This window comes from Vanessa atalanta, chromosome 12 (assembly GCF_905147765.1).
Source record: "Vanessa atalanta chromosome 12, ilVanAtal1.2, whole genome shotgun sequence".
In the NCBI taxonomy this organism is placed as follows: Eukaryota; Metazoa; Arthropoda; class Insecta; order Lepidoptera; family Nymphalidae; genus Vanessa; species Vanessa atalanta.
Window position 1 is genome coordinate 6,251,212 of NC_061882.1, and position 19,280 is coordinate 6,270,491.

General features: G+C 29.9%; 1 protein-coding gene across 1 annotated transcript; it reads left to right on the top strand.

Annotated features, from left to right (window-relative positions):
* The first annotated feature begins 5,510 nt into the window (after nt 1–5,510).
* Nucleotides 5,511–17,250, top strand: LOC125067867 (G-patch domain and KOW motifs-containing protein). The gene is made up of 6 exons (XM_047676755.1): nt 5,511–5,870; nt 6,146–6,425; nt 7,033–7,121; nt 12,842–13,016; nt 13,762–13,894; nt 16,675–17,250. The coding sequence occupies exons 1-6, from the start codon at nt 5,752–5,754 to the stop codon at nt 17,181–17,183; spliced, it is 1,305 nt and encodes a 434-aa protein (XP_047532711.1). The 5' UTR covers nt 5,511–5,751; the 3' UTR covers nt 17,184–17,250.
* Nucleotides 17,251–19,280: the final 2,030 nt, after the last annotated feature.

Here is a 19,280-nt window from a genome sequence, read left to right on the forward strand (position 1 = left end):
GTCGTATGTCATATCATTATGATATTTTTGTCTAAAATGAATATCACCGCTAGGTTTACCTCACTTATCTAACTTACTTATTTACCTTTGCTATGGTATTTGAATCGCAGAAGAAGTAAGCCCAAACTAACCTTAGATTTACATATGCGATTTCTAATATAGTAGTTTTGCTATATTATGCACTACCAACAGTTCTTGATTAATGAAAGTATATTTATTTAAAATAAAGTACTTTTCCGTTAATCTAGTTCTATCCACTTTTAACTTACAGATATTTCTAACTTCATTTTCACTAAACCACATTGAATACCATTAATTATTTTAGATATCGACCAATTGACTTTTCCAGGGAGTACTTTTTTGTTTATTTTTTACACCTTCATTGTTATTGGCTATACCTAAGCCATTTACGAAATAAAACAAGAAAGAAAATGAGTACTATTTAACATCAAAATGATAAGCTACTATTTATAATAATTAATATTGTGAATTACGTGTTTAACTTGAAAGAGGATAATGAAATACAAGCTTGCATAGACTATTCAATACGAAATAATATATAAAAAAATAGTAGAAACATGAAACAATTTAATTGGGTATCATGATAGTATTTAGAAGAACTAACATGTTTTGCTGTCATGTCTGGAAACTAATCTTACTACGTCTCGACTCAGGTGTGCCTCAGAGATCACATTTACGACCTATGTTGTTTAATATTTTCATTAATGATATTTTAATCATTGATCGGTTTTAATTTACAATACACCAGAAAGTTATAAAGTACATATATTAATTAAAATAACTTATTAATAATAAAGGAACTAGGTGAAACTTTTGATAGAAAAAGTTCTTTTAAAAAACACATATAAATGCAAGTGTTCAAAACTGTTAAAATAAAGCAGTTTCTCTACAACAGTTCGGCTCGTACCATATTAGAAAATTCATCAACAATCTGGCGACTGTACTATGTTACACATATTCTGAGATTATCATTAAAATTACATAATAATTTGTATATTTTAGCTATTAGTATAATTGTAGCTAAAAAAACGGTTGTTTCTAAAGATAGAACTCCCCAAGTCCCGGATCCCAAGACTATATTAACTCCTGAACCACCTGTGTTCTTTGGTTGACATTCACGCATTCAGTTCAAAACTTTAAGAAATATTTTGATAACCACTCTTTCCAAATTTTTTAAATAAATAAATAAATATTGGACAACATCACATACATTACTCTGATCCCAATGTAAGTAGCTAAAGCACTTGTGTTATGGAAAATCAGAAGTAACGACGGTACCACAAAAACCAGACCCAAGACAGCATAGAAAATTAATGAACTTTTTCTACATCGACTCGGCTGGGAATCGAACCCGGGACCTCAGAGTAGCGTACCCATGAAAACTGGTGTACACACTACTCGACCACGGAGGTCGGTCGGAGGTTAATTTTTTATTCAGGTACTGCTTTATTTTTAAATCGCATGTTTAGAACGCGTGCATCTTAACCGATGATTTCGGGTTAAAACCCAGGCAGGCACCACTGAAATTTCATGTGCTTAATTTGTGTTTATAATTCATCTCGTGCTCGGCGGTGAAGGAAAACATCGTGAGGAAACCTGCATGTGTCTAATTTCAACGAAATTCTGCCACATGTGTATTCCGCCAACCCGCATTGGAGCAGCGTGGTGGAATATGCTTCAAAAACCTTCTCCTCAAAGGGAGAAGAGGCCTTTATCCCAGCAGTGGGACATTTACGGGCTGCTAATGCTAATGTTATGTTTTCTATTAAGAAATCTGTACGGGAAATGAGTAAGTGCGGGTGTTTGTAAGTACACCTAATAAATTAAATAAAACCAATTCAAAAAACCGTTTTAATTTTACGTCGAAATTTCTTTATCAATAATATATAAGCAAATTTTGAAGGCTTTGATGATGGTATTTTTGATCTCTTAACCTAAATAAAATTATCTGACTGATAAACCGTAATTATGTACCGAATTTATAAATTATATTAAGGACAAGTATCAAGAAAATAGCTAACATAATTTCAATATCAAAGGAAATTGTTTATCTCCAATCTATGTTGAGTCGAGATGGTCCAATAGTTAGATCGCGCGCATCTTAACCGTAACTATTAATTACGGGTTGGAATCAAACCCAAGTACAGCTAAATTTTCACGTGATTACTTTTTGTTTATCACTCATCTCGGCGGTGAAGGAATACTTTGTACGAAAACCCGAATGTGACTAATTTCAATTCAATTCTGCCACATACGTATCCACCAATCCGCATCCGCGTTATACGAATATGCTTTAAATCTTCTCCTTAAACGCAAAGACTTAACCCATTAGTGAAACAATTACAGGCTGTTACTTAGAATCTATATAATTATTTCTTATATCGATTATTATGCTGATAGGTACATTGACTATATAAAACGATTTGAATATCAATATATTCAATCGCCTTTCATTTTACACTCAGAATTGCGATACACCGAGGAGAATACGCTAGTTACGTCTCTACTACCATACCACGCGGTCATGATTGTTACAATAGCTATATTTTTTTTTTAATTTGCATATACCTTTTTAAGTCTTTAATGTAAACTAATAAATACCATCCAAGTAATTACTAATTAGATAAAAATTATATAAAATTATTTTATATCTGAATCTCAATAACATTGAAATTATATAAAATAAACATAAAGGCAACAATTAAAATACTTAATACTATTAAAACCATACTAAATCTAAATATCATAAAAAAACTATTAACTTTTTCTTCATGCGATTTTATCCGTGTTGAGTTTTAATATGATATTATATTATCGCTTATAAATTTTATTAATCAATGAGCTTCCTAATGCTTTGTTCAAATTAACTTTTAGGTTCTAAATTTAGCGCTTTCCAACAAACAAACTCTTTAACTATATTTATAATTGAATATATGCGAAAAGTTAAGAGCTGGTTTTAAACAACAAAATTTAGAATTACTTATATGTAATATTTTAAAGGGTCTGAATAGAAATTACTAGTCATATTCTATTCGAAACATTAGACAATACAAGCAGCTGTGACATCGTAGATAAACTGAATATTCATAGATTACCTAAATATTCTTTACCTGATTACCTATTTGTTACTTAATTACGACTAAACCACTGAATCGACCTAAATGTTTGACATTGAGTTAGGCTCTAAAGGTTTATAAATTATTTTAAAATGTTAATATTATATGTCCAATTTGTGTACGATTTTTTTGTATTTTATGGACGATTCTCCCAACATTTAAAAATAAATTTATTGTAAAATTAAGCAATTCGTGTGCAGAGGTTCTAAATCCTATTTATGAACTAGCACGTACTTCGCGCCTCGGGGTTACTTACCTGACATGTTCTAGCACTCCCATATCCCGTTTATTTGAAACGGACAATAAAACTTACAATGCCAATGTGAGCTAATTTTGAACAACTATAGCAAAAAAACATCGACACCTTCAATTTATACTACGCTAACTCGAATTTTAGTGAAAATCCTTTTTTTATGCCAAGTTTCTTAAAATATGTTATTTTATATGTATTAAAAATATTGTGAAGAAATATACAAAATTAACGAAGTTACAAATAGTATACAACGCTAATTTTTTGCGAATAATATGCGATTTAATTTAAATGCGTGTATACGTATTGAACTCAGCTACATTGTGCACCATTAAGAGTTTATGGTTGATATATATTTATTTATAATACAACACTATTACACTTACCTACATCCACTTGAATTTTACTTCCAAAATTTCGATAAGTTTCGTTGACGTTCAAAACGCCATTTTTACACAAATCCAAAATGAATATCATAGATAAATCAATCACTCTCGACCAATTTGCAGCCAAATGTTGTTTATTTGGCTTTTCTCCTCTTATGGTTGGAATAGAGTAAATTTACCTATACTCTAAATATTAAGTAACGTTATCATAAATTATTTAACATAATCTACATTTCATTGTTTATATCATTAAAAATAAATAATCTAGACCTATTTTGTTTGTAGCAAAATCGTTACACTTATAGAATGTTATACATGCAACAGAAAATGTTCATTCCTTTAGCCAATAATTCACAGTTGCCTCGAAACTATTCGCAGAGTTCGATATTACATTTATATTGTCGCAGAAATATTTAATTTTGCTGTCAAGCGCGACATTTCTTTCTTTAATGAAAAACGAAAGTTTCTTAGACTGCACTGTTATTCAGCATAGAGCGCATTTATTGAATAATTATATTTTTATATTAACAAAAAATATACAAATGTAGTTAATAGCTAGCAAAATAAGCTTCTGTTTAAGACTAATATATTTATGCATTTCGAATAAGTATTAAATATTATGTAGATACAATTAATGTACAATGTACATATTATATGTAATTATTAAGAAAATAAATTTGTACCTACATGACAAATAATAATAATATCACTGCCTCGTTAATCTAATGGTGGACATTTATTATTCGCCGCCGAAATTGCTCAGAAGGAGGATCATATTTCTTGTAATTGATAAAGTAAAATTTTAGTAAATAAAACAAAATGCAATGAAAACTGTTTTAAAAGTATCTTTAGATAACTCTTTTTTTCACACACAAAGAGACAATTCTTGAAAAATCTTCAGATTTGTTTATATAGGTAATACTTTAACTATGTATATGTCAATATGAACTCAGCTTTGACCTGAGAACACGTCGAACATAAAGTAGTATGACGTCAAAAAAGTGACAAAGGTAGCTGTCACCAAGATAATAAAATTAGCTCGTTTGTTTTACTTTTTTTTAGTGCCAAACTCTAAAGTTATATAAATAATCTAAGCCATGGGAGATGATGAGATGCTGGAGATGAATATATATAGTTTATTAATAAATACTTTTTTTTAAAAGTGTTTTCAGGAGTGTTTGTATTTTAATTTAATTAATCCCGATAGACTTTGAAATTGAATAACCTACAATATTCAAATGTAAACGAATGTGTGTTATTGCGAAATATACCTGTCAGTTACTCTTAATTTTTAATCAACAAAGAACTTTATTTAGAATATTTTATTTTTAAAACAAATAAAGTTCTTTTTTTCATAAAAATACAAGTTTTTCACCAGAAATAAAAATCAAACGAAATTAAATATTATAAAGACTATGGTATTATATCATAAGCGATTTCAATTGTTTTTTAAAGATTTGATTAAAAATACTAGAACCGAATGATCGAGCATTACAGGAAAACTAATATAAAATAATGTTTGTATGAGATAAATCAGATTTCTAAACTATAATATATTGTTTATTAAAAATACACACTCAACACGGCTCTGACGTGTATGGGAAGCCTAACATTATACTTAACTGAACAAAAAACCAAAGATAATAGAATTATTAAGGTTGGTAGTCCTATAAAATGTTTTCAATTTCTCAGTTTGACAGTTGACACACGCCTCTAGTTGACACTGACAAAAAAATCTCTAGCCGTGCTAATTGGCAATTGCAAAGTTTTCGTCTTGCTTTGTTGTAAATAACATTTAAGTTTTAAAGGAATAAAGCTAATTCCTTATTTATAAATGAAAATGTGTGAATACAACTTAAATTTCATTTGTTTTTAGAATAAAATACTAAACAATTGGATAGAAATCTTTAAATTATGTGGTGAAATATAAAAAAAATATAAATCGATTTACTCTTTAACTGATATTATATTTCGCAAAATGGAAGGCAAAAAAATTTCATTTGGTTTTATGAAAACAAAAAAGGATAACAAACCTTTAATTACTGAAAAGAAAGAATACATTGAATGTGTTGAAGAAAAGTCCATCAAAGTTGTGGGGTAAATCTTTAAAACATTTAATAATTATTATGGTAGTATTTCACTTAACCTGATTAAATTGTATTAGAATACTTCCTTAATTGTCGCACATATGGAAATATATTTTGTAACTAAACTATTTATAATCATTAATATCATCATAAAAATAATCAAACTTTATAGGTTATGCTTCGTTGTAAAAATATCTATATTAATAAATATCCTTTTATCAATTGCTTAACAAGGTGTTTATTAAATTAATAACTGAACTAATGCATATTTGAATAATATTTCAGAGGGGAAGTGAAAGAAGAAGATAAACCGTTGGTTATACCAATGAAACCGAACACATTAATCACTGCTGAACGGTTAAGAGAAATTGCTGAAAAAGCCGAAGATTTTGAAGAACTAGAGACAAAAATAACATCTGATGACAAAAACCTTCCAAATGAAGAGACAATAGACCAAATGGCAGTTAGAGAGCTCATGGAGGAAGCAAAAAAAGAAAAAGTCTTGGAAACTCCTCAATTAGTTCTGCCAATGAATGCTAAACCTGTTATAGAGGGACAAATTGAGGTATATTATTATATTTAAGTTTATTCTTTATTTATTTAATTATTTTTTTTAATATTCACATTTACATGGTGGTGAGGCTTTATCAACCCACCTATACTCTATTTTAACCATAACAGGAAACAAGACAAATAAACTATAAAATTTAGAGCTTGATTAATTGGTATTTTGGAAGTAAAATTAAAGTCCGTATCAGTAATTAAATGTAACAGTGTTGTATTGTAAATAAAGATACATTAATCATAATCTCTTAGTACTGCGCAATATAGCTCAGTTATTAGCAAGTCGCATGAAGTACATAAATCTGAGGTTTGTTTATCATTTTACCTACTTCCATTGGAATAGATACTACTGATTTGAAGTGGTAGTACATTGGCAAAGTAATGAATGGATATTATTTGGTTCAGAAGCAATGTCTATGGGTAGTGGTGACCACTTATCTTCAGGAGCCAAGCTGCTTTTCTAATATTAATTAAAAAAGACCAGAATTTAGTTAAAAATAAAATAAGTGTAGTTAATAAAAACATACTAAAATCAAAATTCTCTACAATAGATAACAATACTGGTAATATTTGAAACCTTTAAATAAAAACTTAAAATCTAATTTCAGTCAACTCTTGATGACTATGACTCTGTACCTGTACAAGAATTTGGCTTGGCGATGCTGAGAGGTATGGGTTGGACTCCAAGTAAAGATCAGTAAGTATCAAATAACATCACACATACTATTTATATTATCTCGTTATTGTTAGTTAAGTATTAATATGTAAACAGGCTAGCTCACAAGTACAATCCTGACCTATATGACTATTACAGTACCAAAGCCTAACACAAGGTTTATGCCTAACAGCATAATCTCCTTTCTTGTTGTTAATAAAAATAAAATATATATGTATCAAATAAAATATAATATGAATAAGAATAAATATCTAGTTTTTTAAAAATCAATATCTTCGCTATAACTGCCTTTAAAAATCCTTCCTGAGTTTAAATAAACTTAATGTGCATCATTTAAAAATAAGAAAATAAAATGGAATAGAAATGCTTGTCAGTATCCTAATAATTATAATAAATAAATATATATATTTATATGATAGAAACTTTTTTATAAAAAAATATAATTACTATAATTTAGAATAACATCAAAGAGACATTATGTGGGTCACATATAATTTATATAAAAATACTATATCTTAAATCTTCCAGTATATTTTTTCTCTTTTTTACAGTTGAAGTAATAAAACAATATAACAGAGTAAAAAATATGTTGGAAAAAAGTACAACATAGGTTTTCTGTAATAACATTAAAATATTAGACGCTAGGTGGCGCTCATCTAGTGCATACAAGCCAAAGTTGTCTCTGTAATTAATAATTCATAAAAATATTTAAGTGTCGATAAGTGTTGTTGTTTGTGTATAAAAGTGATAACAAACTTAGATTCTATAAGTGATATTGTGGGACAACATATTAGTGCAGATTAAACGAAAATAAAGACCTATGATTGCAAACACCTTATTTAAGCCTATTAAAATTGAACAAGTGAGTATAGTGCTTGAATAATATTTAAAAATAATTAAAAAATAGTAACAACAAAGTGTTCCTAAGTTTAGTGTAAAAACAACGGAATAATTATTAAATGCAGCCATATTTCAAATAATAATAGACCAAATCCGTTTTTTATTCAAAAATTTTTGCTCACTAACGCCATCTAAGAGTGAATAAAGATATTAGCAACTAATATATCGAATAACAATTGAGTTACTACTATTAAAAAATAGATGTCTCTGTAAGAAATAACGATTAAAAATTATAAATAAATAAAAAAAAAAAAAAAAAAAACTGTTTATTGGTTAGATATACATTTAAATATAAATTTTTGAAAATGATGTCGTACTTAAGCAAGAAAGTAACCAGAAAAACGGATCAATTTGTTACACAACACGGTACACCTGTGACAAAATCAGGTTCTATTTCTCCTGAGACAGAAAGAAACAATATAACAATTCGTAAATGCATAACTAACATTCCGACAGATAACTCTTTTGAAGGCCTAACCGAGGTGTACTCAGATGAAAATAATACTAATTCGTCTTTTATGAGCTCGACCCCGTCCCGTCAACTAAATGGAAGTATTACTTCTTCTAGCGCAAAAGTTATAGAAGACATGAACTGTATGAGAAACAAATTGTTCGCACTTCAGGATAAGTTATTAAGGGCGGAAAACGAGATTAAAAACCTACTGTTCGAAAATAATAAACAGGTAAAGCTAATTTGTGAATATGAATTGAAAATTCAGCAACTTACACATATAAGAAAGCCTATATCTTCGTGTAAATCCAGTGAACAGTTGAACATAAGTAAAATGCGAACCAAGTTAGATTATTCTGGTACTGAAAATAAACTTATGAACAAAACAAAATCCATTGAAAAAACAGTACAAGTAACGCCATCTCTTAACGAATCTAAGAACCAAATCGATCAGTTATCATCGAGTGATTCATATTCATATTACCCTCCAAGTAAAACTGCTTGTTCCAACCATACTACGACAGGAGCCGTGAAAAGTAAAGATCCAGTAACTGAAACTGTACGAAATAATCATCAAAACACAACAGAACAAGGCAGAAAACCAAAAATATGTATTTTAACTAATAGTGCTTGCGGTACATTACAAACTGTTGATGCAGCATTCAACCAATTTGATTATATTCGTTATGTATCACCAAACTGTAACATAAAACTTCTACTTCAGAACTTAGACTACAAATTACGTAATTATAGTATGATTGACTATTGTATTATAATGTTGGGAGAAAGAGATTTTGAGGCATCTTGTAATGATTATGCAGAATTGATTGTATATTTAAGGGAAGCTATACAGTATGTTTCGAATACAAACATAATTATATGTACACCTACGTATGTGTGTGGCGCTCCTATATACAATTACAAAATAGAATTATTTAATAACCTTTTATACTTAGAACTTAAAAATAACACTTATGCATATTTCTATGATTCCAATGCCACAGTTACTTTTGATATGTTTTCGTTAATAACTGGGAAGCTCACTAATTTGGGATTAAAACATGTCTACAATGATATATTATGTAAAATTTTGGCTGATTACAAGTATTATGGGTATTTAGTACCTAGGCCTAAAACTTCAGATATAGAGGACAGAAGTCCTCTGTTTTTTCTCGCTTAGTCATTATAGCAGATGTACTTTTAAATATCCAAAGAAAGGAAATAAACAAAAGAATAAAAAGATTTATACCAAAATTACACGTACTAAAAAAATATTGTTATATTACCAAAATGTAAGAGGTCTCCGTACGAAAACTAATATGTTTTATAACAATATTAGAACAATAACTAGCGATATTGTCATCCTTACAGAAACCTTCCTCAATAGCTCTATCAATGACGCTGAACTATTTCCACCTGAATACTGTGTCCTACGGAAAGACCGGCCCGGCGACGTCGGGTGGGGTGGGGTTCTATTGGCAGCTAAAAATTGTTATAATATAAAAAGAATTACAAATGTAGATAACTTAACTGATGATAAAGAATTATTGTTTGCTATTATTACCTGGAAAAATATTAAGATAATGATATGTGTAGTATATTTACCACCCAGTTACAGCAGTAAACAATATCTTGATGTTTTAACATGTATAGAAAATGCAATTAATATGTATACTGAATATCCATTTCTGATAGTTGGTGATTTCAACTTAAATTCGTGCAATAATAGTGTTAGATCTCAATTTAATAATTTTATGGAATATAGTAAGTTACAACAATGTAATAATATTAGCAACAAATATGGATGTATCTTAGATTTAGTACTAACTACTCTGGATCACAATAATATTAAAATATCGTCCGATACGGAACATCTAGTTCCCATGGATGCATACCACCCTCCCTTAGAGATACTGCTCACACTTCCTAGAACAGCAAAAAATCCAGCATCTCTGGCACCAGGAGAATATTTAATCACGGAGTGGAACTTTCGGCAAGCAGATCTGCACAGCTTGTACGTTGACATTGCGAATATTGACTGGACCGACTTACTTGAAAAACATCATTTAAATTTAGACTTAGCTTTAGATATACTATATAGTAAACTTAATGGTGTTATTAGTACACACGTTCCTACAAGAACAATAGTCCTGAATAATAAATATACATATCCAAAATGGTATACCAAACAAATAATATATTATATAAAATTAAAATATTTTAATTTAAAAAAGTTTAAGTGTTATGATTTAGAATTTAATAAAGAACTTTTTAAATACTATAGAACTAAAGTCAAGGAACTCATAAATATAGAATTTAAAAATTATATATCTAGGGTTGAAAACAATATAAATATAGAACCATCAAGTTTTTGGCAATTTGTAAAGGAAAAACGTAAAACTAGACAGCAGATAAAAACATACACCTATAACAATGAAACCATACAGGGGCAGAAAGCCATTGATTCATTTGCTAAATATTTCAGTTCTGTGTTTCATGATACTTCTCCTCTGTTAGACGTGAAGATAGCTGAGGAAGAGGCTAATCGCTTTGGTTGCCAATCTACGGTAACCATTGAACAAGTGACAGTTGCTGAACTCAGAATTGCAGTACGGCGACTAAAAGCTTCAACTGCTTGTGGTCCTGACAACATACCTCCCTTTCTAGTAAAAGATTGCTTGTCGGCTTTGGAAGAGCCCTTACTTCATGTATATAATCTTTCAATTAAACAATGTTTATACCCTAGCAAATGGAAAGTGTCGCGAGTAACACCTATCCCAAAATCGAGTTCGTCCACGGATATAACAAATTATAGACCTATAGCTGTACTATGTGTATTTGGAAAGATATTTGAATCGATCCTTAATAATATTATTTATAAACAAATAAAGGGGCAATTGAGTGATTGCCAACATGGGTTTCGTCCTGGACGCTCCACATTGACAAATCATATAGAATTTATAGATTATATAAGTACTCAAGTTAAGTCTGGCTGTCAAGTAGATGCCGCCTATTTTGATTTTACGAAAGCATTCGATCTCGTAGATAATGATGTACTTTTAACCAAATTTTCTGTATTAGGATTTTCAACTTCTCTCTTAAAATTGATGGCTCACTACTTAAAAAATCGAAGACAGTTTGTTAAGCTAGACGGTTATAAATCGAAAGAGTATTATACTCGATCAGGGGTTAGTCAGGGTAGTACCTTGGGTCCTATGCAATTTTTGATAATGATAAATGATTTACCAAGTGTTATCTCTAATGCCAAATGCCTTATGTTTGCTGATGATTTGAAACTGTACCTATCTGTAACTGAGACTAAAGACTGTGTAGCGTTACAACGTGATATCGATGCAGTAGTTGACTGGACTATAAGAAACAAATTATCATTTAATAATTCAAAATGTAAAACTATCACCTTTTCTCGATCTCGTAAGCTTATTAAAAATGTATATAATCTGTCTGACACACCAATGGAACATGTAATCAAAATCAAGGATTTAGGAGTTATAATGGATAGCAAAATAAATTTTCATGACCATATAATTAAAACTTGCAAAGATGCTAACAAAAGCCTTGGTTTCATTATTAGAATATCATCACAATTTAAGAATACCCAAGTAATAGAACAATTATATAATGCATATGTCCGTAGTAAATTAGAATATAATTCAATAGTTTGGAGTCCGCGTGAGGCCATGTACACTATAATGCTAGAAAAAATTCAACGTAAATTCTGTAGATACTTATTTAAACGTAAATATGGATACTACCCTTTTCTCTATCCTTCTATGTTTGTGTCAGGTATGGTTGGTTTAGATACACTTCAGCTTAGGCGGGAATCCGCACATATAAAATTTTACTATTTAATTCTAATGAATAGAGTGGATAGCATTGCTGTACGTGAATCCATATATTTGTATGTTCCCGACCAATATATGCGTGGTGTTGGAAGACGGCAACATAGATTATTTTGTTACCCACCTATGTGGCATTCTCCCCAAGCTAGCAACAGCCCCACTGCTAGGGCTGTTAAACTTTTAAATAACTTCCTACTTTGTTGTCGAGATGTAGACATATTTTGTGATCCCTTTTATACTATATTCAAACAATTCTATATATTCCAGAATTTTAAAGATGTTTTGTAGTTCCTAAATAGATTTAAGCTTATTTTTGTTTACTTTTTTTATAAATTATATTTTTATTTTTACTAAATTTTAGTATGTTTTAGTCAAATTAGTATGAATATTTAAAAAAAAGAAAAAAAATTGTTAAGTAATTAGTGTAGATATAAGCGACTTGGTGTAATTACTGTAATGCTTATATTTTTCAAAATAAAGATTATTATTATTATTATTATTATTCTGTATATATGAGTTTTACATTTTAGGTCCAAATACAAACAGCCACAATTGCGACCAAAAGGACTTGGTTTGGGTGCAGACAAAGTGATCAAAGAAAATCAGAAAAAAAAGTCTTCCAATGGTAAAGATGAAGACTTGTCCATAGTTAAGAATTCATTTGTGAAGATTACCTCCGGCAAGTACAGTGGATTTTATGCTAAAGTAAGTTACATCTACTGTATTTAGTTATGAATATAATGACATAAGTTATTATCATTATAACATTTCTTAGTTTGTATTTTGGTTTCATTGTGTTTTCTGAAAATTAATTTACTAATAGAACCAAAATGCTCCTTTTTTCACAAAGCAATCTCTTCACAGAAATCTACAGCACATGAGGCCTTTTATGCAATATTTTTATTGCCTTTATTGTCACAAAGTACAACTACAAGATTTTTTATTTATCCATTAGTGGTCATCCTTTATTGTATTAGCATTTAGCAATACTTATTTTGAGTTGTTGCTCAGTTGCATGAAGTTTAATAATATTCATTGTTTATGGTATATGCGAGAATAGCTTTCCAATTTAGTCATAATTCAAAGAAACAACCAATGAGACAATATTTATTTGGCTTCTTTAACAGGGTTTCTATTGTTTTTATATCCAAATTGTTAAAAGATAATCCTCAAGTTAGAGAAATTACATATTAGGAACTAAAATAATTTTTAAAATGTTATAAAAACCTGATTTTGATTTTTTCTACAAATTCCAAAATTTTAAAATCATTTCAGGCATCTCATTCATCGAAAAAAAAATATAGGGTCTCAATATCAGTATGCAGGAAAACCCTATCAAAATATTACAAGTGTATTTATTGTATGGAACAACAGTCTTCCTAAAGTCCAACTGGCACTTAACTAGTTTTTATAATCAGCATGATTTAATATGGTCTATATTTCTTTACAGGTTTTAAGTTTAGATGAAGAAAATGGCCGTGTAATGGTTGAAATATCAGTAAAGAAGGAAACAGTCAGTTTGAGTGAATTTATGATGCAGGCAGTATCTAAATCTGAATTTGATAAACAATCAAAAGTTATCAGTAAGTTATTTAATTTAATAATTATTTCATTACTGTCCTTCAGATATTAAAAGTAACATTAGCATTAGCATTTTTAGCATTAGCAGCCTGTAAATTTTCCCACTGCTGGGCTAAAGGCCTCCTCTCCCTTTGAGGAGAAGGTTTGGAGTATATTCCACCACGCTGCTCCAATGCGGGTTGGCAGAATACACATGTGGCAGAATTTCGTTCAAATTAGACACATGCAGGTTTCCTCACGATGTTTTCCTTCACCGCCGAGCACGAGATGAATTATAAACACAAATTAAGCACATGAAAATTCAGTGATGCCTGCCTGGGTTTGAACCCGAAATCATCGGTTAAGATGCACGCGTTCTAACCACTGGGCCATCTCGGCTCATTAAAAACTATTAACTAAAATTTATTTGTTATTAATTATTATCAAAGATTTTTCTAGAATAAGATACAACAGAGAAATTTGTCTTAAAAGAAAGTTATTAGGTTTTTCCTCATGATATAAATTTCAATAGTACCAAGGAATCTGTTAATTGGCTTTGCACTATTATTAGATACCAGTTTTCAGTATATCTGGTACTCGTGAACTGGTTATATCTCGTTCTTTTGTTTACCTACTTTATTAATTTCTCTTGCTAATGGGAATATACATATATATATATATATATATATATATATATATTTATTTATATGTTTAATCTCTACTACTACTATTACTCTATTTTAAGAGAAATTTGAGTATTTTGCTATCAATATTTTTTTTCTTATTTTTTTGACTTGCTGGAAAACCTATTTAAGCGGAACGTGGAAAGTATGCGTAACGCCGAGAGCTCCTCTCCGGTCTTCGGAGGAGCGTGGACTCGATTTCTTCGATCGTTTCGATTTCGTGACTTTCTTAACCACGTAACCATGTATCGCCTTATCGCTCTGACCCTCGAAAGTGCGTTGTTTTGAGCGTCAAGCCTTATAGGTGTACCTTACAGTGTCATGGAATTCACTACACTGGCGTATTGACGCCGCATGTTGATTTCGGCACGGTGGTTCTATCCGGTTCTCCATCTTTCGTCCAAGAATATTTTGAAATACTGGTATGCTATATTTGATGGTTTCGTCACCGTTTTTTTTCTATTAGTTCCTTCGTGGACACTCTGCTATCACTATATCACGAAAACGGTTGGAGTAGGTTTTAATTTAATGAATTATTTCTTGATGATTTTGCTTGTTTGTTAAAAACCTTATGGTTAATTTCTCAATACTGGCATATTGTGTGAGCGTTTAGATCGAAATATTATCTGGTTCAACAGAGACTTCTTCAATATTTCAATTTATTTCCTTTTTATTAAATTTTACTCAGTATTGTTTATATATTATATATTATATTATTGTGTCTGGAATTTATATTTAATCTACACTTTTCATCAAAACAATCCAATTATGTTTATTTCTTAGTACGAGGTACTGACAGTAGCAACAAAAAAAAAAAAAAGGAATACATATATTTTATTTCATAGCAAGGTGTATTTTATGCCAGGATGAATTCCATAGCACTGGCAACTTAAAAAATATTAACCAAGCCTTAAACCCCCATGGGTCCCAAGATATTGTATCCCTTGTGCCTGTAAATACATTGCCTTCTCGCTTCAATATCCAACATTTTATATCCAAATATTGATTGACAGTCACTTATCCAGAGATACTGCACGAAGCTCTTCCGCCGAATAAAATTTTCTTTTATTTGCCTATGCATTGACTTTTCCAGTGTGGTTTGGGGATTTCAAGATTTCGATAAGTGTGTGTTGCTAGTGATAGAACACAGACGTGGTCGCTTAATGGCATTGAAATAGCAATAGAGAGGGCTATGTTCGGAGTATTCCTAAAAAAACGAAGCAGAAATGACGACATCTGCAAGCGAATCAATGAACCGACATGGTCCGATGAATTGCCGAACTCCACTTGAGAGGAGACTCCACCGAGAACCTTTGTCCAGTAATGTTCAAATGGTCGGCTGAGATAATGAATTGTCTTGGACAATTTTTGGTTTTTAATTTATATAGTGAACGAAAACGAAAATTACTAAATTTTTTTTAAATATTTCCGTTGTGATAGGTAGCTAAGCTCTGTTTGCTAAATGTATTGTATCTCTTGTGATCCCGTCTGCTCTCTTTTCGTATTTGTCATGTTTTATGAATGCAATATTTCTCTTTTTCTTTTCTTCTTATTTGTTTATCATACTTGTACGTAGGTTACGACTGCCAGGAATATAATGTAAACAATGTGTCATATGAATAATTTTGTTATAACGTATATAAAATACTTAAATCAGTACAACCACTAATACAATGATTTCAGCTCGGAAATTGATTCTTTTTTTTGCGAAAGATAATTGTTTATTGATTACAAGCTTTGTAACGGTGACATTGTTTTTAACCTTATTAAGACGAAACAAACTCTTAATAAGATTAGTCACTCCCGAACGCCAAAGCGAGTATACGGCAGCTGGGGCTCTCGCCCTGCGGACCCCATATGAATGACTTGTCTAGACGTTTCCGTAGTTTTTACGCTGTGCTATTACTATTTAAATAGACTACAAAATGGCAACATTATCTGTATTTATAAATGTTTCTTCTATTGTTTCTGTAATTTACCAACTCCTTGTTTTCAAGATCGACGAAGATTTTTTCAATGTTGTTCTCTGCTTTCACTGAATATTTTCCTTGCAAATCTCAATTTAGTTCGCAATAAAAATAAAAAAAAAGCAATGTTCATTTTTTATTGAATTGTTTTAGATGTTGAATCTTACGAAGAATATAAAAAGAAAGAATCTTATAAACATAATAATTCAAAAGTAGAAGATGTAAGGAAAGATGGTTCTTCCAGTAAAAATTCAAATGATATCAGAGTTAGGGATTCCTCTAAAATAGAAAGGAGGGAAGAAGAAAGACCAAGGAGAAATGAACAAAAACATTCAAATGGTAGAAGTAGAAAGAGCGCGAGTAGAGAGAGATATAGAAAAGAATCTTCTAGCAGTGAAGAGGATAGAAGCCGACACAAAATTAAGAACAAAAAAAAATATAGTAGTAATGAATCGTTGACATCTGAGTCCGATAACAGGCATAAGTCAGTAACTAGAAGACGGCATAGCAGTAGTGATTCTTCGGAAATAAACTATCGTAAAGAAAAGAGTAAAAAACATAAATCAACGAAAGAAAAGAGAGATATCGATAAGAAACGAAAAGGAAAGAAGAAGAAAAGAGATAGAGATCGTTCTCCTAATTATAAAAAATGTAGAAAATAAGGTTCTTAATCTTAAATTTAACTTTGATATAATTTTAATCACTTTAATAAAGAAACATCCGATCCTGCTTGGTTTTTTTTTTTAATATTAGCCTGTATTATGTAACATTGAATAAATACAACAGATTATATATTTCATTTTTAACACGTTAGATAATCGTGTACTCCTACATTATCTATTTTATATATTAATTGACCTCTACTGAATCAGTTGTAAACAGTAACTCAATCACTGGATCAAATAGTAAGATATGGTCAAAGGTCTAAACATTAAAATATAGTTTATTCTAGAAGTCTTTCACGATAGCTTCAAAAGCGATATTTTTACAGAATAGATATATAGCAATGCTAACACGTGTTTGAAATGTAAATTCTCAAACTGAAACGAAGTAATTCTATTCACTTTATATCAGTATAAATAATTTTATTAAGGCAACTAATAATATTTGTTATCATAATAAAATGAAGCTGTTTAAACTAATATGCGTTGTATTAAATTTTGATGGTATATTTTCAAATTACCTACCTTACCAACATAAACTTGTGAATCATTTACAAGGTTATGTTGGTGCTACGGTAAGTAAAGTTACCAGTATATAAAAACACACACGGTACCAATATTGACGTTTTAATGGGTTTACAAATGGACAGTAAATGTTAATGTAATAAATAAATTAATAAACCTAAATAATATTCCATTTGATATAATACTATGAAAATACAATATAGCGGTTATTTGTCTAACTTTTCTAACCGCGTATGCTATAGATTTAAGTCTTCCTGCAAGGGACGAGAGATGATAAATGAGGGTTCTAGCGCAGTTTAGAATCAAATTTTATTCCTAAATACAACGTAGTGACGATTAAATTAGGATAGTTACTGCTTAATGATAAAATTTTGCTTTCCAATATTAGGTCTACATATTTTGATTTTTTAGCAAACAAAACTAATTTATTTGTCGTGAAATAATCTGTGATAATGCACTGTTTACATCGTCATAGTCATTTTTTTCTTCTCGACTGGGGTTACTTCTATTTCCAGTCTTAAAAAGTAGTAAAACTTTACTACATGTTAACAAGTTAGAAAATTAACCCGTGTCCCAACTGTTATTATAATCAGTAGTCGTAAATAGTAACTAAACAAAACTAAGAACTCAACAATGATACATATTGAAACGTATTTATTATTAAATCTATATACAATTACTAGTAAGTAAATGAGAATTAAATTATACATTTGGCAACAATATCTTAATAATTTAGTATCATCTAATGATGACGAGTCGAAGTGTTTGTCGTTTTAAAGATTATTGAATTGTGATTAATTAATATGTTAATTATTTCTTATAATTGACACATATATATAATTTACTGCCGACCTAAATATGCTCTGAAATTTCTATTACGTAGTTTGCCGCAGGACCCATTTCCTCTGATATATACATATATGCATGCGTGTATGACCGACCATACATGATAAGCTATAAGTTATCAAGATATTTTATCACCACAACTATAAATATATTTTTTATATATATTAAAATTAAATTATTCGGACATTTCACCCTTACCTCTAAAAAGTCCTTAAGTATGTAGCCATTTAGGTTCTGTAAAATACATTACGAAATGATATACCATAATATTTTTTCCCGATGACAAGTTATTTACTTAAGTTAATAAGTTTTCTCATCTGTAACCATGTGAAGTCGTATTAAGTTCTCTATAAATTGTTAATACTTATTACTTATATTTATATTACGAGCCTTCTATGATATTATGGTTGACCTGCTTCCTACTTATTGACGCGACGTGACCTGGATAGAATATTTCACAATAACTTTGGCATAAAAAGAGCCTCAAAACTTTTTATTGGAGAGCATAGTTTTTAATTTGAGTAATTGTCTTGTATGTATATGATACAAAAATCAGTAGTCAAGAGCTTAAACGCTAAACTAATTATATCTATATGCTTAAGTTATCATTGAATGACTTAATTTTTAGATTTTTTTTTTGTGTCTAAGCTTTGTTATGTGGTCTTTATAAAGAAGATCTTATTTTCCTAATATTTTAACACACTTCAAATGAAATATGTACGTTTA

Coding starts and splice junctions, on each gene's coding strand:
- LOC125067867 (XM_047676755.1), top strand. CDS start 5,752: ATGGAAGGCAAAAAAATTTCATTTGGTTTTATGAAAACAAAAAAGGAT. Junction 6,426..7,032: donor TTATAGAGGGACAAATTGAG/GTATATTATTAT, acceptor ATCTAATTTCAG/TCAACTCTTGATGACTATGA. Junction 13,895..16,674: donor TAAACAATCAAAAGTTATCA/GTAAGTTATTTA, acceptor GAATTGTTTTAG/ATGTTGAATCTTACGAAGAA.